The following is a 16322-nucleotide window of genomic DNA, read 5'->3' on the forward strand; positions in this document are numbered from 1 at the left end:
AAGAACGAAGCATTAATTATCGACGGAAATTATAAGATTAAAATAAGACAACTAGAAACACAGGCAGTAAATAACATAAAGGTATGGACAGAGCACATGACAAACAAACAAAAAAGTTTCATAGATCAAGTTCCTCTCTGCCCTATTTCCAGTGCATAACGAGGAACAGCAACCCATTAATTTAATTTCAATTAATTTCCTTTCACGATCGAAATCTCTAAATAAATATCAGTAATAAGATGTGTTATTTATTTGAAACGTGAAGTGCTGTATGAAATTATATCTAAACCTAAAGAAGCCGTTCGGCTGCCAAGCGCTTCTGCCGCTGTGCATTTATGTTCTTAAATTATTGCGGCATTTCTCAAGTATATCCTTACGAATGATGTTATAGTCTGGGTGTAATTTTAAAACTTGTTGGCAAACATTAACAGCGCTCGCATAATTCTTTTTCTTCATATTGCTCAATGCTAATTTGTAACCAATATGTGGTCTAGAACGGCCACAGCTTTCCCAGGCCTTTTGATATTGTTCGGTGGCATCGCTGTAGGACTGCAACTTTTCTGCAATATATCCAGCCAGTTCGTAAGCTTTTGTGCTTGATTTATTATATTCCAAAACACGCTCCACAAATGTCTCGGCAGCATCCAATTTATTGGCATGAATATAAATATCAGCAAGTAGCAACCAGCTTCGCTCTAAATACTCAGCTTCCTCATAATTCCAATTAAGTCGAGCTACACGTTTGAGTTGATTTTTTGCTCGCTGAAGTTGCTTTAGCTGAACTAAAGCCAAGGCTATAGCGTACACAACAGTAATCGTTAATGGGCTTCCTTCATTCTGCATAAGCTCAGTCAGATCTTTTAGTGCTGATTCAACTTGAAGCTTTTGTTTCGACGCCATTTGTAGAAAATTCCAAAGAACTCGGCGATTTAATGCAGTTTCATAGATTTCTCCAGATCGAGGACGCATTTCCTTGAGCAAACGATCGGCTGTTCGCAGAGCAATTATACGGGATTCACTAAGCTCTCCAATGTCTCCAGCCTCAAATAGATCATTTGCGCTCGGTATTTCATCGTCTGGATTAATGCATATCTCAATCATATTGAGTTTAGCTTGCTGACCCCACACATGATCTCTGCGAGATAGATTAAAATATCGCAACGCGCAGTTAAGATTTCCGTTATACCATTCGAATAAACCCTTGCAGTAATTGAACCCTGGAGAGTTCTTTGACTTTATAGATGACTGTTCAGCTCGTTGTAAAAAGGGTAAACTCTCAGACAAAGTACCGGAACGCCTCATAACTTCAATTAGACGGGCCAAAGCTGTCCAATTGCAAGGCTGAGATAATATGAGCTGTGAAAAATGGTACGCTGCATTTTTAAATTCCATCTAAAATTAAAAATAAAATTAATTTAATTTTATAATATATTTATAAATATATATTACAATTAATATACACTCTGTATATTAATTAAGACATCTATCTGCACTTGATTTAATGATATAAAAAATATTAACACTTTATTTGGAAATCGATCAAATCGATAATATCAACTCGATAAAACATATCTCCTACAATTATAAAGCTAGTCACTAAATTGGTTGGCGATGTCCTTCAAGGGTCGGCATCGACCACGAAAGTTTATTACCGGTAACTCTTCAATGTAATGTAATCCTATTAAATGTAAATTTGCAAAATGGGTTGCTACGGTTTACCTGATCTTGAAAATCATACATTGTACAATTTTAGAGCTAGGCATAAAAATGCTTGTAACCCTGCAAAATGGAAAAAATCAAATTTAATAGTTAGACTTAAAACCACGAACCTCCTTCCCAATCTTTGCAAATAATGAAAGCAACCATTCTTTATTATTTAATACACTCTGGAATTGTCACAAGTTTTCCGTTCAGTAAAAGATGAAATACATGAAAAAGCATTGTTTATTTATATATGTATGTGTTCCCTGTTTCATGTTTAGCTGTGACATGTGCTCAATGTTCTACCGTTTTTCAATTGATCTTATCAGCAGGCGTCAAAATTATCTTTAAGCGATCTGAGATCTGTTCCGTCGTATTCCGAGATTCATTAATAGTTTTTAAACTGAAGGATTTATGTGTAAATACAGAGATAACGCAGACGAACACGCGGACAGACGGACATGTCTACATCGACTCGGCTGGTGATATCAATTTCCCAAAATCAAATTTTGAAAGGTATCTTCTTTTCCATCTGTATTCAGGTATCAGAATAAAGCAGCCCACTTGTCTTTGTACAAACTTTAAAAAGGTTCATATTTCTACTATAATTATATACATACCTTTCTAAAAGACAAGTCTGCCATCAACACTAAGGCTGCATCATTACTGCTATCAATTTGAAGAACCTGTAAACAAGTATTACGACACATATCCATTTCCTTCGACTGCATTTGGAGTTGAGCCAGAGAGACCAATATCTCAATATCATTTGGAGTATATTTAATACATTCCTTGAAATGTTCAAATGCTAGTTCGGTGTTTTTCATTTTAACTGCCTGTTGCGCGATTAGAATACATATTCTGCGAAAAGAATGTTATGCAATTGAAATTAGTTAACTGCATGAAAATATGAAAATATTATATTAATGTGTGTTTATGTTCATATAATGTGGTCTAGTCGACAATGGGAAGACTAAGATTGGGCTGTTTGAGAAAGATTCGATACCGAGCAAAAGAGTACGGAAATGTCAAGAGGGCGGTCGCGGAGTAACAAGAACAAATACCGAACAAGTGGAAAACAATGGGGATTTCGAGGTAATTGTAATTGTGTGCAACACTCCAGAGTCAATTTTTCTTATGCCAGTCAGCAGCAAAGCCAGTACGCTTGCAAAGCGGTCCAAGTAACGATTGACAAAGATTGATATACTCCACAAACAAGCATCACTCTTATTTCATCACTCCAATTCGCTTGAATGAGTGTAACAATTACATATTGCAAAGAAATGCATCAAGTGCAACGAATTTGGTTACAAATAATGAGACTGTGTGAAAAGAGTAGTACCAAATCAAAGACCAGCATAGTTTGCAAATTCTCAACTGGGTTCAGTTGATGATGGCGCCGGCTTGTAATGGCATCACAGTGGTCCACAAAATACGGATGCTAGCATTATATGTATCCTGAACCTAAGTCAAGGTCTCTCTCATAGTCATGAACTGGTAAGGTTTTAAGTCATGGTTCGAGGTATCGCGCAAGGCTAAGGTGTAATGCGATCCGCATTGATAGCCAGCCTGTCTGAAGGCCCGCAAATAGCGAATCTCCCACGGAGCATTACTGTGATACGGGTAACCGGTGACCTCTAGTATGTAAAGCCCTAACTGCATATCGCGGATATCTTGCAGGTGGAGCTCATTCTAATGGAAATCTCATAAATTTTAATAAATACAAAAAAAAAAAAAAAAAACCGAAGGCGCCCGGTACTCGCACAAAACCGGAAGGGAGTAGTCCCGATAAAACCGCGAAGGCAGTTGCTTCAAAGCCTGGCCAAAGCTCCAAATCAGCAAAAGCAGTCAGAACATGTTTACAAAGCTAGTAGCGCTGGGGTAGTTCGCAAGTATCCTGCCACTTCCATCTTGGGAGGGGAGCAGAGCACTGAAGCAGCTGATCTCACAGTTGGGGCCAAAAGCATCCCAGAGACGTCTGGACCAGTGGCCAAGACGGCAGGTCGCTGTCTGAAGCGAAGTCTCAAGAAAACTCCGCGTTCGCATTTGGATCTTCGCTAAGCGGCAGCTGAATTTCAGCATCAGCTCAGTGACCATAAAGCTGTACAATTCGCATGCACCATCCGGAGGAGACTCTATCGACAAGCCAACCGAACAGCATCCATCTCCGGAGATTGAGGTAGCCGATGAGCCGGCGCTTGGTTATGCATCCGATACGCCGTCGTTGGCACGGGGTCTCTAGCCTGTGTGTCGCGAGATCGACAAGGAGAATTTATCGATGCTAGAAGAGGAAGACAGCAATTTAACGGTGGTGGGGGTAAGATGTCCACTTGTCCTTGATTGTTCTGCAGATAAATCTTCACTACTGTAAGGCAGCATCGGCTGCTCAAATGCTATGCCTGGTTGGTGGCGGACTTGATATATCAGTCCAAGAACCTTGGGTAGTCGGAGACAAGGTTGGAAAACTATGAAGTTATAACTACAAGCTCATATCAGATCTAAAGGAAGGTAATATATAAACCTGCATGGCAACAACACGGTAGTGACCCTAGAGCTTCAGTCAGCTCCAGTACATCTACTACCGGCGTAAATGGCCTATAACAGCGCAGGACAACCAGCTCTCGATATAAAGAGTGATCTCTCTCTCTTTTGTCTCTCTTTAAGTCACAAAGCGCAGACAAAATAAACCAAATACTGTAACAGCTATACAATTTTAAGCTATATACAATTTTAAGGAAGATTCTTAAGGTTGGCCAAATCCCATTTGGTTTCAGTCAATAATCACTTTTATTCCCAAAGCTGACTGACCATCCTATACCAGCGTTAAAGATTTTATACTGACTTTTATATCGACTAATAAGTCTGACATTGTAGTTGTAGTTACATAAATAGAAGACTCTACTCTCCACGGAATATAACATAATATCTTTCATAGATATTAAATAATCCTTCGACAACGTCATTCCGGAAGCGATAACTGGAGCTTTGGTATACCTGAAGGTTAAGGTCAATCAATTGCTTACTCACCGGATTGTGAGAACCTCACTGAAATCTCTCTCCAGGTACGTTAGCAGAGGAACACCTCCTATCATTTCTTCTATGGAAGCAAGTTATCGGCTACGGGATGATGTTGCGGTAATCTTCATTGAAAATGATCCCCAAGCTCTATGTGATCTGATGATAAGCCACTTTATAAAGGTCACTCATCCATTCTGGCAGATAATACTACACTCCTTTAAAAAACAGACTACTGTGTGCCAGTAGAACATCTTACTACTTACTTAAATTCCCCAAACAGCGGAATGGACTCAAGTCACGCCCGAAGCACCGGCAGCGTTAGTTTTCTTCACAGATGACTCAAAGCTAAACAAACGTGTAGGCTGACTCTGAGCAGTCAGATATACAATGAACCTTCAGTCATCCAAAGCCTTGCAGTGTTTTCTAAGCGAAAATACTAGCCATAAGTAAAGCACTGACTTGTCTAAAGAGGTCGAAAGTCAACCCAAAAAATATCAATATCTATATTGATTATGAAGCGGCAATGAAATCGATTAGAAATTAGAAATCGGTAACAAGCTATTGCAAATCTCTGCACGAAATTGCAAGACTAGTGATGATATGGGCTGATATGGGGGTTATCAAGATATTGAGGACAACTATATAGCTGAGCCAGAAAAGGCACTACTGTACCGCTACTTCCAGATAAGATAAGCCATCTGCAAGCAAAATGTAAAAGAGCAAAACAGACGCATGTCTAGCCATAGATGGCAAAATACACCTTAACCAGGCATTGGCTTTTTGACACTCATGCTAACATATTCCAGGCGCCTTATAATGATTTTTGCAGAAACGATAAAGAGGAAGAATAATGATCTGCTGAAAACTGGTTTTGCTCCTGAATGTCACTTCCCAGGAAAAGATTTAACACCCCTGAATCTATCGTAGTTAGCGGAATAAGGACTACAATTGCAAAATTCATAAAAGCAACTGCCTGGACTAATTTTATGTTCAGTTTTTAAATAGTGTTAGGAAATTGAGTAGAAACTGAATCACAGTATCACAGTGGAGGAAACGAACTGCAAATGAAGCTTGGGCGAGAAAATTGCATTTGTCATGTGAGAAAAACGGAAAACGCTAAGTTGACAGGCGATCTAAAGGCTCCCATTATCTTACAACAGTAATACATGACGTAACGTAATGATTTCAAGTGTAAGTTCACTGAAGGAAGTCAATATAATGCATCCAAATCTTTGTGACGATGATAGTGTGCTACTGGAGAAAAAGTAAAGTAAGGAAATAATAAATGTTGTGAGACATAGTAAAAGATTTTCACATCATTGAAAAAATCGCACGCGCTCCAGTTGATGACGCTCTGTGTGATGAACCTTACATGCTAAAATCTTCCGGAACCAATGGGAATTTTTCAAAGATGTGAAACACTCTTCACATAGGCAACATCTGTATCTACATCAGCCACAGTTGTTAGTTGAAGTAGTATGAAATGAGGTTTGGTGTTAAGTTTGTCTGTTCTCACGCAATAACTAAAGCCACCTTGTTTTAATAATATTCACTATGTTGTTTAAAATCTGGAGAAATCTAGTCAATGTGACTCCTTGTGTCCAAAAATAATGTTAATTTAAAATAATTATATAATCAAATACAATAATATTAATAATATTGAATACGATAAGATTACATTATTATTTATCGCGACTGTCGGACATTTTCAAAATATAATTTGAATTCTTTGCACTGTGTTTGTGTTCATTTTCGCAGTGAATGTCAATTATTATTAGTGGTGGGCCGAAAAATACTGCCAGTATGTTGAGTGCAACAAAATGATTTAGGAACATCCCTAACTGATGGAGTAATAACCAATTTTCATACTGTGTCAAGTTATTTGGAACTGTTATTTTAGAGATGCTAAATAATTTTATTTAAAAGCAAGCGATTTTAGCTTCATGCTATTATTAGTTAAACAATTATCAATCGGTGTCATCTAGACGGATTTTTCGCGACAAATTTGACTTTATTTAACCATTTTTCACAGAAAACAAATTAATTGACTGAAAAATATAGAAATTGTTAAGTCATTTTGATAAAAATAAGGAAAATTATTTTATAATATTTTAACATGATAGCGATATGGATTATCGCCAAATAAGCTTTATCTGTTTGCTAACTCATCCAGCTAACTTTAATTTAAAAAAAGCTAAAATGGCAGTACTGTCAACAAATATGAGCATTGTGGATGGTAGATAATCGACAGTGCTAAATAAAATGTATTTTTGTGATAAGCAAAAACTATCGATATTGCTATCGATTGTTCTCCAGCTCAACTATTGAATGAACGCATTATAGAATAGCGTTCCTAAAACTAAAAATAAGTTAATTTTATTCAAGCCAAATACTTGCTGCAATGGCAGACGAATTACAAAACTACAAATGCCAATTACAGCAAGTGAGTATTAATAAGAGCGCACACAATAGATTCCTGCATGGATACAAATTCTTTTGTTTTGCTTACTCAATTTTGTGATAAAAATGTATGCATATACATATACGCTATATGTATATATGTATGCGGATTTGTGCGTATGTTTATTAGTCTGCTTACAATTGTGCATTTGTGCGTAATTATTTACTCTATATTCACTTTGCGTATGATTACAGGGGAATAGATAAATTATATTTTTAGAGACGCTAATTTCCATAGAGTGATAAATAAAAAGGGTTGCAAAATATTTTTGATACAATTTTGAGTTGTTGACATCCCAAATAGCAACTTGCAATTTCTCCAAAACGGGAGTTTGGTGGAAAGTAACAGGTTTTCTTATATAATGCACACTTTGGTAATTTCGTAGATTTGACAGATATTTGACGGATACCCTATTGTGCTTTTTACTCATTTGTTTTGTCCTTTTTGTGCAGGTGGAAGCCGCTTTACAAACAGATCCAAGTAATGAAGAACTTCTAAAACTGAAAGACGATCTAGAAGAGGTCATTAAGCTCACAAGAGATTTGATAAAGACACAATTGGAAGAACAGCGCAAATCCTCGTACGTAGAGCCATCTTCCTCGAAAACAGCTTCATCCAATTACTTTGACGAAATTGAAGCTGCTCTTTTAGAAGCTGAAAAGCTAGTTACATCCGCTAAGGTTTGGAAGATCGGTGACAAATGCCAAGCGAAATGGACAGAGGATGGTCAGTACTACGATGCAACCATTGAAGGCATAACTGGTAAAGGTGAAGTGAGCGTTATATTCGATGCCTACCAGAACCGTTCTACGACCATACTTGGTGAATTGCGTGAGCGCACAACTCGCAATGAAGTATTCCCATCTAATAAGTATGACAGTACTCATTTTCTTTTGAGAGTAAGTTCTTTTTTCATATGGTATATCATTGCAGGCGTCATCGACCGAATCAAAAGGAATATTTAAAAAAACGAAAACAGAAAAAACAACAGCGCTTCAAAGACTTGGAAGAAGAGCGGGAGTCGGACAAAAATAAATGGCTTAATTTTACTACTAAAAATCAAAAGAAACCTGGCATGAAAGTCAACAGTATATTTGCTTCGCCCGACAATGTTAGTGGGAGAGTCGGCATTGGTACATGTGGAACGGCCGGCAAAGGCATGACTGATTTTACTGTCGGAGAAAAATATCGTAAGGGTCTGTAAATTAATAAAACTTTGAACGGTCTCAAATAAAAAAATAATTGAATTTTATTGTTAGATTAATGCATACATTGTCTTGTTGTACTTGGCCAATTTAAAAGAAGTGTGAAGTTTTAATTGATTTCACAATTCGCTATGAAAATTCATTGACAACTGCAGACAACCTTTTTGCATTTGAGCAGGAACATCATTAACATCGGACAGATAAATCATATAGTTCTGTCAGTATCTTAAAACACAGAGAGATTTTAAATTTGGAATATAAGCTCTCGTATATCAGCTTGAGCACAGACACATATAAACACATATACCTAAGTAAGGAGATTGACTTGAATGATTTCCCGCTACGATGTTTATATGTCCATATGTCCAGGGGCTTCAAAAAATTTAGAATATAGGTTTTGATTCGGATTCTGAATTTCAATCGGTAAGTGGCCGTTTCTGGTTCCGAGTCCCGCTTGACACCTTGATTTCAACTAAAAAGATAATGTTCTCAAAAAGTTGGCAATTACGCTAATTTATGAGATATGAATGTGAGAGTAGGTTGAGCCACATTAAAAATACTAGAGCATATGGGACTGTTAACGACTTTTGTGAAAAAGTTGCTGAAACAAGTCGTTAGTTGCCTTCCCATGTAATAAAAAATCATTGTCTGGGTCTGCTTGTTTTTCTCAAATAGTTAAGATGAATGAAGCTGAAAAAGTCAGTTCTACCATATGTTGGCAAACATGTGCAGTCCACAGTTTCCAAAGCTCTGAAGCTAAATATATGTTTCATTTATCGTTAAAAATATATAGATTTTCAAGAATAGACTAATCATGACAGTTATAGGTGAAATAAAGTTTTTGATTCAAGATTTGAGCAAGTAATAATATATTACTCCTATAATACAAGGAAAACTATATACCAGCGCGCTTAAAAATAAATTTTGGTTCCCAGTATCTGCTTCAAGTTAGTCGTAAAAGTAAATTACCAGTAAGCCATTTTCATTTCTGATACGCAACAAGATTTTCAAGCCAAATACAACAAAACAAAAAATTTGCTTCATTGTGCCCTGTAGTATAGTTAAATATAGTAGTAATAGTTAAGCTATTAAATATTGAGAAAAAAATGCTAAATCATCAAACATTGTTTGACCTTCACAAAATTATTATTGTTATTCCATTTGTCATTCCAATGAACGAGTTCGAACTTTTTAAGTTTGATTGTCTTTGCAAACAGGGGCGCACAAAATTTTCTTATGGATGAGCAAACACCAATTCATTTGAATATTTTAAGATGCCTGATTTCGAAGGATTGATTTCGTGAGTGACGTTCGAGTCCGTGTGAGACCAATTTTATATCTATGCAAAAAATGTAAGACTACACCCACTCCCGCCTTCAAACCAATATTTCAAAGTGCAAATCGATAAGACTATATATCTCCGGCAATTTTAAAGTTAGTCACAAAACTTCAAACACATATTCCTGGAACATCCTACAGAAATTCTATAAATTTCTACGCCCAACCCAAGTCTTCGCAATCTACTCCATAAAAAAATAAAAAAGTTAGTAAATCTTCCGCAGTTTTTGAGCTATAGTCACATAATTCTGCTGGAATGTTACCGGGAAGTCTCCTTAAAGATATCTTGCACAATCTTCCCAAAATATATGACACCTACTTACTTTGATAACATTTTAGACTGCTCGTAAGGGCTTTCTGATTGCTCCACAGTACAAAGTTTCTGAACTCGGTATTGATTATCCCGAGCATCTTGCAGTGTTGTCAACGATTCAAGAATGTTTCCAGATTTCTCATGGACACGAGCCAGTAGTAACAGTTGCTTTGTTCGTAGTTGTAGATCTGTAAAGCTGATATCGTTACTAAAAAAAAAAAAGAATGTGTTTTTAAATATTAAAGCAAAAGGTCAATATATTTACGTTTTATCATTATGACCATCAGTTAATATTTTCACAGCATTCTGAAATTGCTTTAGTTGCAAAAATAACTCGGCCAAATCCAATTTTAAGGCACTGCACTCAGGATTTTGTATCACTTCATGGTAGTACTTTAAAGCCTTGGCATAGTGATGACTTTTAACGTAAGCTCTTCCAAGTTTTCTGATTAAGAGTGTATTTGAAGGACAAATATTGCATGCTTTTTTATATGCATCAATGGCCAAGTCTGTCTCTATAAAACGAAAAAAAACAACGAAATAAAGCGCTATGTATTATTAAAATCCATTTAGTGCCCACCTTGAATTGATAGATACGCCTCTCCTAACATCAAAAAGCTTTTAGACTCTGGTCGAGCTTCAACCAATTCCTTAAAGCACTTGGAGAATGCGGAGCGATCCTTTTGGTGTCGTAGGTAAATATTGGCCAAATGTGTCCTGGCCTGAAGTAAAAAGGCAATAATGATTTATAAAGTTTTTTTTTTGTTTGAAGTTATGATTTATTAACGGTTATTTATAGTGGATATTGGAAGTGAAATATTTATATTTTGATTAATGGAAAATATTTATTAGCTTGCTTAACAGTATGAGTTTGGTTGGGTAATTCGCACCACCGTGCTTTCAGTTACAAGAAAGAAAACATGCTTAACCTGAGACAACCTGCCCACAAGTAGATTTAATTATTAATCTTAAAGCTGACTGATTGTGGGGATCATATAATATATACATATATGCAACAATAATTTTCTTGGCAATATGAGAGGAATATTATAGCACGCGTAACTAGTAATCCCCGAAATCAAATATTTGTTCCTAAGAGATCTCAAATTTCGTCAGATTGTTTTATTGTGAGTTGTACAGGATGTGATTGCGCTGTCAAACAATTTATGAAATGAAAAACTGATGTTAATAATTTTTCTTCTAAGAATTTTGAAAGTATAAATAGCACTAGAATCTTTGGACGGAATATCTTGGCAGAAAAATTGAAACAGAAATGCAGAATATATACGGAATATATTGACTCGGTTTTTCAAGTTGACTACCTATATGAGTATACAATCATATTAAAACAAAATACCAGCTGATCGCTAGGATCACAAGTAATCAAATGTTAAAACGAAATTGAGAACTGCTATTTTTATTTTTGAAAGGAATAAAGAAATTTCTATGCCTCAACCTGCAAAAATATTGCATAAATTCTTAGAACATGCATTATGCATATTATGTAAATATCCACTCCGATAATTAAAGTATGTGCTCTTGCATTTGACAAAAAGCAGTCGCTTCGTGGAGAGCTTTCCCTTCTCCAAGATAGTAAGAAGTCCGATTTTCACAAGTTACTTATAAAGTAAGATACTTTTTTTTTGGCCAACTTAGAGACATGTATATATGAACAAATATTGTTGTACATGTCCAACATATCTGTATAAAATATGACATGTAACTTACAATGAAAATAAGAGAAAGTAGTAAGAAGCATAAGAGCTGTAAAAGTCGTTTGGTGACCTCCAAAAACTTACCTGAATAAAGTATGGTTGGTCTGGCTTAATTGTGGAGAGCAGACTTATTGCTTCGCTAACATTGCACTTCTCAAGCATTAGCTGCGAGTGTGCGATAACTAAACGACCAATCTCGGGGGTATCACTAAATTCCTCCGCGGCATATTGTAAAATTCGTTCGCTTTCGAAAATGCCTTGTGTATCTCCAATATCGCGAAGAACATAGATTAGCTCAATGTACAATGTCATTTTATCGGAACTGGATAAAGTGTTATCAGTTTGCGAAACAAAATCATGGAACTGGAGACTTGTAGACATCCCTCCAAGTAACTGCAATGCGTAAAGAAAGCACTGATGTGCCTCTGATAGTTTATTTTGATGCTTCAGTATGATGCCCTTTAGAAGATGGTACATGGGCCGTTCACGGACTGTAAAGGTTTGTGCCAGAGACAGTTCTAGATACTCTAATGCCTTGGGATACTGTTTTGTCTCTACTAGTATTTGAGCCAAGAGTAGATGTGCTTCAGTGAAAGTATCTCCAAACAATTTAAGAATTTGCTGTAGACGACTTATGGCCTTTGAATATTCGCCACATAGAAAATCAACCTTTGCTCGCAAAAAGAGGGCCTATACGAAAGTGAAAAAGTAGTATTACTATTAATATAACAGAGATTTTATTCAAAATTATATACCCCTTGATGTCCGGGACATATATTTAATATGATTTCCAGTATGTTGAGACTGTGCTTGAGGGTAATGTGTAATGATTCATGACCCAGGTCCAGTTCCTGGTGAGCTTCCCTTATTGGAGCAGGAGTGTAACGAATGAGTTCCCCACATAGCAGAAGCATAAAATCCGGATTCATGGCACATACGTATTCAACACCAAAAGGAAACACACTAAATTTTTTTAAATGTAGATCAGCTGCTTTCACCAACAACTGCACTGACGAAGATTGCGGCTCCTTCGGTTCATTCAACAAAGCCGACATATACATAACCATAGGCTCAGGTTTATTATCAGTAAGTTGTGTAAGATATGCTAACTGCTGTCTTATCTGTGGCATGCTCTCTACATCTCCAAGTGTTTTCAGTTTGCACAAAGTTAAGCCACAGAGGGCATCAAAGTTGCTGCTATCAATATTACAAGCAGCACGAAATGCTACCTCAGCATCGGCAACATTATTTAGTAGTAATTTTTGATGACCCAATTCGGTTAAAAGGCTCACATTGCCAGGGTTCTGATCAATCACTTTTTCGACGCATCGCAGAGTCAATTGGAGCAATTCCAAATTTCTTGAGCAAATACGAGAAAATAATTGACATATTTCAATGAGAAGTGTATGATTGCCGGGCTCAATGCGCTCTATAGAAATAAGTAGTTGTTGAAGAGTAGATGTGCCGGCTTTTAAATTGCTTTCCCTTACAATATGCAACAATCCCTTAGTGCGCAGCGCTGCCACATTAAAGGGCTCCATATTGATTACGCGAATGGCAGTATCCAGCGAGTAATCCCAGTCCAGTGCAGCCATCTGGGTTTCCATTTTCTCAATGAGCGGTATACTTATGTCGGGAAACCGTATGCTCAGCTTATTGATCAGTAGCAGCGACGCTTCGAATTGCCGACGTTTTTGAAAGAATCGCACAAGTGCTAGCGTGGCGTCAATATTCTTTCCATTGCTGCGAGAAATACACCCTTCGAGCATGTTTTGCAATTTTCCATTGGCAGACCGATCCGAACTCGAAGACAGTTCGGTCCATGCTTTTAAGACTAACGCCGCATCGAAATTTGCATCTATTCTCATAGCCCTTCCTATATAATCGAAAGTCGAGTCGAAATCGCCAATTAAAAAGAGGAATACAGCTATATAGTAGCATGAAGAGGCGCTGATTGTATTATTTCCATCCTCTATTCGATGCTCAAGTGCTTGCAATGCTTCGAGATCTTTTAGACGGCAATGTTTGTGAGCGTATATAAGTGTCATTGTAGCCGCCAAACCCAATTCCGATTCATTTTTCAGTGGGTTCAATTCACGAATACACTCCTGCATTCGATTTCCCAAGGCAAGTGCAATGCCATTAAACAATCTAAATTCCGATTGTATTGGGAATTTTGCTAATCCGTCTAATGCAATTTTCTGCATTGAATTATAAAATCGTAGTCTTCCATAGTAAAGTACTAAGCTCTTATAGTCGTTAGAGTCCATATTTATAGTCATTGGATTTATTAATCGATTACACAGTTATTAAAAGACATATTTCAGATAACGTGGCTCATGTTCGTTAATGTAATATCCAACGAAATCACAAGATATTTTAAGACGCAGGTCATGTTGTACTGCAAAATGCAATGCTTCCTGAAAAGAGATTGAGATTGATATTTATATTGATATTTAAATGGAAATATAGAATTTCTATCGCATGTACATTAAATTTTACTTAAGCGTACAACCTTAATTAAGAGCACAAACTATTTTACGGCTGATGTACAAGAACCGCATACTTATGCACTTAGGTATGAAAATATTTTAATATGTGAGCTTCGAATGTATGCATATCCATATGTATAAGTCGTTTGTTGGTTAGCAACCAGATTGCATGGCAACTGTTTTAACATTTTGAATGATGTTCTACGCATTTTGTATTTGTAATGGACAAATACCTTAGCCAATAGCTTGCCCAGACCATGTCCGCCCAATTTTTTAGGAACTTCTGTGTGTATCATTTCCATAACTCCGTCGACAACGTTGTATCTTAACTCAGCAACTGTTCCGTTCATTTCAATGTAAAATCTGTTATTATCCTGTTTTATTGCGATTGATGTCCCCATGCCCCTATAATGGGTAATCAGTTTTGAGCTTTGAAATGTCACTGGCTTCTTTACAAAATTAAAACGCTGTGTTTTAATTTGCAAATGGGAGAATTCAACACAATTTGTTTTTGGTAAAATATGTTCCGCTACACATTTTATGCTGCTGCGGAAAACCCTTGACATGGAAAACATATTGTGTTTCTATATTGAGGAAAATATCAAAATAAAAGTATGTATTACAAACAAAAAAAATATTCTGAAACAATACTTATTAATGCCGAAATATAATTAAAAGCCTTTAAAACCTTTACATATTGTGGAGAAATCTATCGATAGTAAAACTAGCGATGACATATTTCTCTATTAAATTTTGGCTTATTTCCACCGCACGCGTTTCGTTTAGCAATTCATTCTACTAATAGAACAAGTAAAAACATGGAAAATGCAAATATTTTGGAGCTCGCTTACTATTTCTCATAAATAAAGTGTGATTTATTCAAAGGAAGGCTAAAGGAATAATGTTTGAAAATATGTAGATTTATTAATTGTCGCTTTTATGCTTTTTTTTTTTTTTTGGCTGGTGAGTAGAATAGGTTTTAGAGCGTTTAATATATATAATAATTCGATTAAGGAAATAGTTTAATACTGTTGCATAAAAACATTTTTAATATATAAGAGTGAGAATATAGGGAATGAAAGCATTGTCACGAGTCGGTTTGTCCTAGGGAGGCAGCTCCGGTCAGCCAGTACTCCCATTAGGGGTGGGTCTACCCATGCCCGCCGACTGTACAATAACACAACACTAAACAAATCTACACATCACTATTAAACAGCTGATTTAAAGGACAGTGGCAACAATTATTTAAAACAAAAAAATACGTTAACTTCGACGTCCAACGGTGGCCTCGCTATTACAGCCGTAACAGCTCCCGCCCTTCCTGTGGGGCCCCACCCTTTAATATCAAAGATCACAGATTATTCCAAGAACCTTTTGGCCCCCTCCCCTTCATTTACAAAACTTAACCCATCATTTTAATTGACTAAGTATATTTAATGTTCATAGCTTACGGCTAACATTTTATGCTCAGACTTATTGGTATGTAAAGTTATTACCCCAAATTTAATGTAAATGAACGAGACCTGACAAATCTTTATTCGACCTTCTACGCCTTCATGATTGCCGTCTTTTGGCGCAGTCTTGTTTTGGGGCTTAAAGTCTTTTTACATGCGACGCAGTGAGTCTACTCAGAGTGTCATTCTACGTCAAATTGTAAAAGCCAATCATCAAGGAGGCATCTGTGAAATCTGATAATATATATTTAGATGGTTGGTTTTGGTCCCATCAGTAAATCCTGTTCCAGTGGCGCCAAAACTATCTTCTAACTAGGCCAATTTATGTGGACTTTCGGCAACTAAATATAAATAAATATAGCAAATCGATAAAAGATGCATATCCACTGCCGACAGTCCACCATATCAGTCCACCTTAATGGTGGGTACTGACAGATCCCAATGGAAAAGGAGAGTCGAGTGATGACAGCATTCACAGTCCCAGGGAAAGTACTGTTCCAATGGAAAGTAATGCCATTTGGACTCCATTCGGCACCAGACCCGAAATGATGCCGCATGCTTTCGGATATTTGGATAACATCAATGTGAGCGGAAAAACGTGAGGAACACATGGACAACTTGAGAG

At 36.7% G+C, this 16322-nt stretch overlaps 2 protein-coding genes across 5 annotated transcripts; one reads left to right on the top strand and one right to left on the bottom strand.

Annotated features, from left to right (window-relative positions):
- Positions 1 to 228: 228 nt before the first annotated feature.
- LOC6569998 (tetratricopeptide repeat protein 21B) lies at positions 229 to 14825 on the bottom strand. 3 transcript variants are annotated; one of them, XM_032741734.2, is made up of 8 exons: positions 14477 to 14825; positions 12507 to 14171; positions 11836 to 12441; positions 10617 to 10758; positions 10302 to 10551; positions 10047 to 10244; positions 2322 to 2562; positions 229 to 1392 (listed from the first exon to the last, which is right to left on the bottom strand). In XM_032741734.2, exons 2-8 carry the CDS (start codon positions 14031 to 14033, stop codon positions 334 to 336), a joined length of 4023 nt encoding a protein of 1340 aa, XP_032597625.1. In that variant the 5' UTR covers positions 14034 to 14171; positions 14477 to 14825; the 3' UTR covers positions 229 to 333. The 3 variants fall into 3 exon arrangements, with proteins under 3 accessions (XP_032597625.1, XP_032597627.1, XP_032597626.1); XM_032741736.1 differs by lacking the exons at positions 229 to 1392; positions 2322 to 2562 and adding an exon at positions 8407 to 8857; XM_032741735.1 differs by lacking the exons at positions 229 to 1392; positions 2322 to 2562 and adding an exon at positions 8407 to 8894.
- LOC6569997 (survival of motor neuron-related-splicing factor 30) lies at positions 7023 to 8419 on the top strand. Of its 2 annotated transcripts, none has more exons than XM_001996170.2 (3): positions 7023 to 7162; positions 7633 to 8051; positions 8114 to 8419. In XM_001996170.2, the coding sequence occupies exons 1-3, from the start codon at positions 7121 to 7123 to the stop codon at positions 8382 to 8384; spliced, it is 732 nt and encodes a 243-aa protein (XP_001996206.1). In that variant the 5' UTR covers positions 7023 to 7120; the 3' UTR covers positions 8385 to 8419. The 2 variants fall into 2 exon arrangements, with proteins under 2 accessions (XP_001996206.1, XP_032597628.1); XM_032741737.1 differs by lacking the exon at positions 7023 to 7162 and adding an exon at positions 7527 to 7553.
- Positions 14826 to 16322: the final 1497 nt, after the last annotated feature.

Source organism: Drosophila grimshawi, unplaced genomic scaffold (genome assembly GCF_018153295.1).
Source record: "Drosophila grimshawi isolate 15287-2541.00 unplaced genomic scaffold, ASM1815329v1 contig_1148, whole genome shotgun sequence".
Classification (NCBI taxonomy): domain Eukaryota; kingdom Metazoa; phylum Arthropoda; class Insecta; order Diptera; family Drosophilidae; genus Drosophila; species Drosophila grimshawi.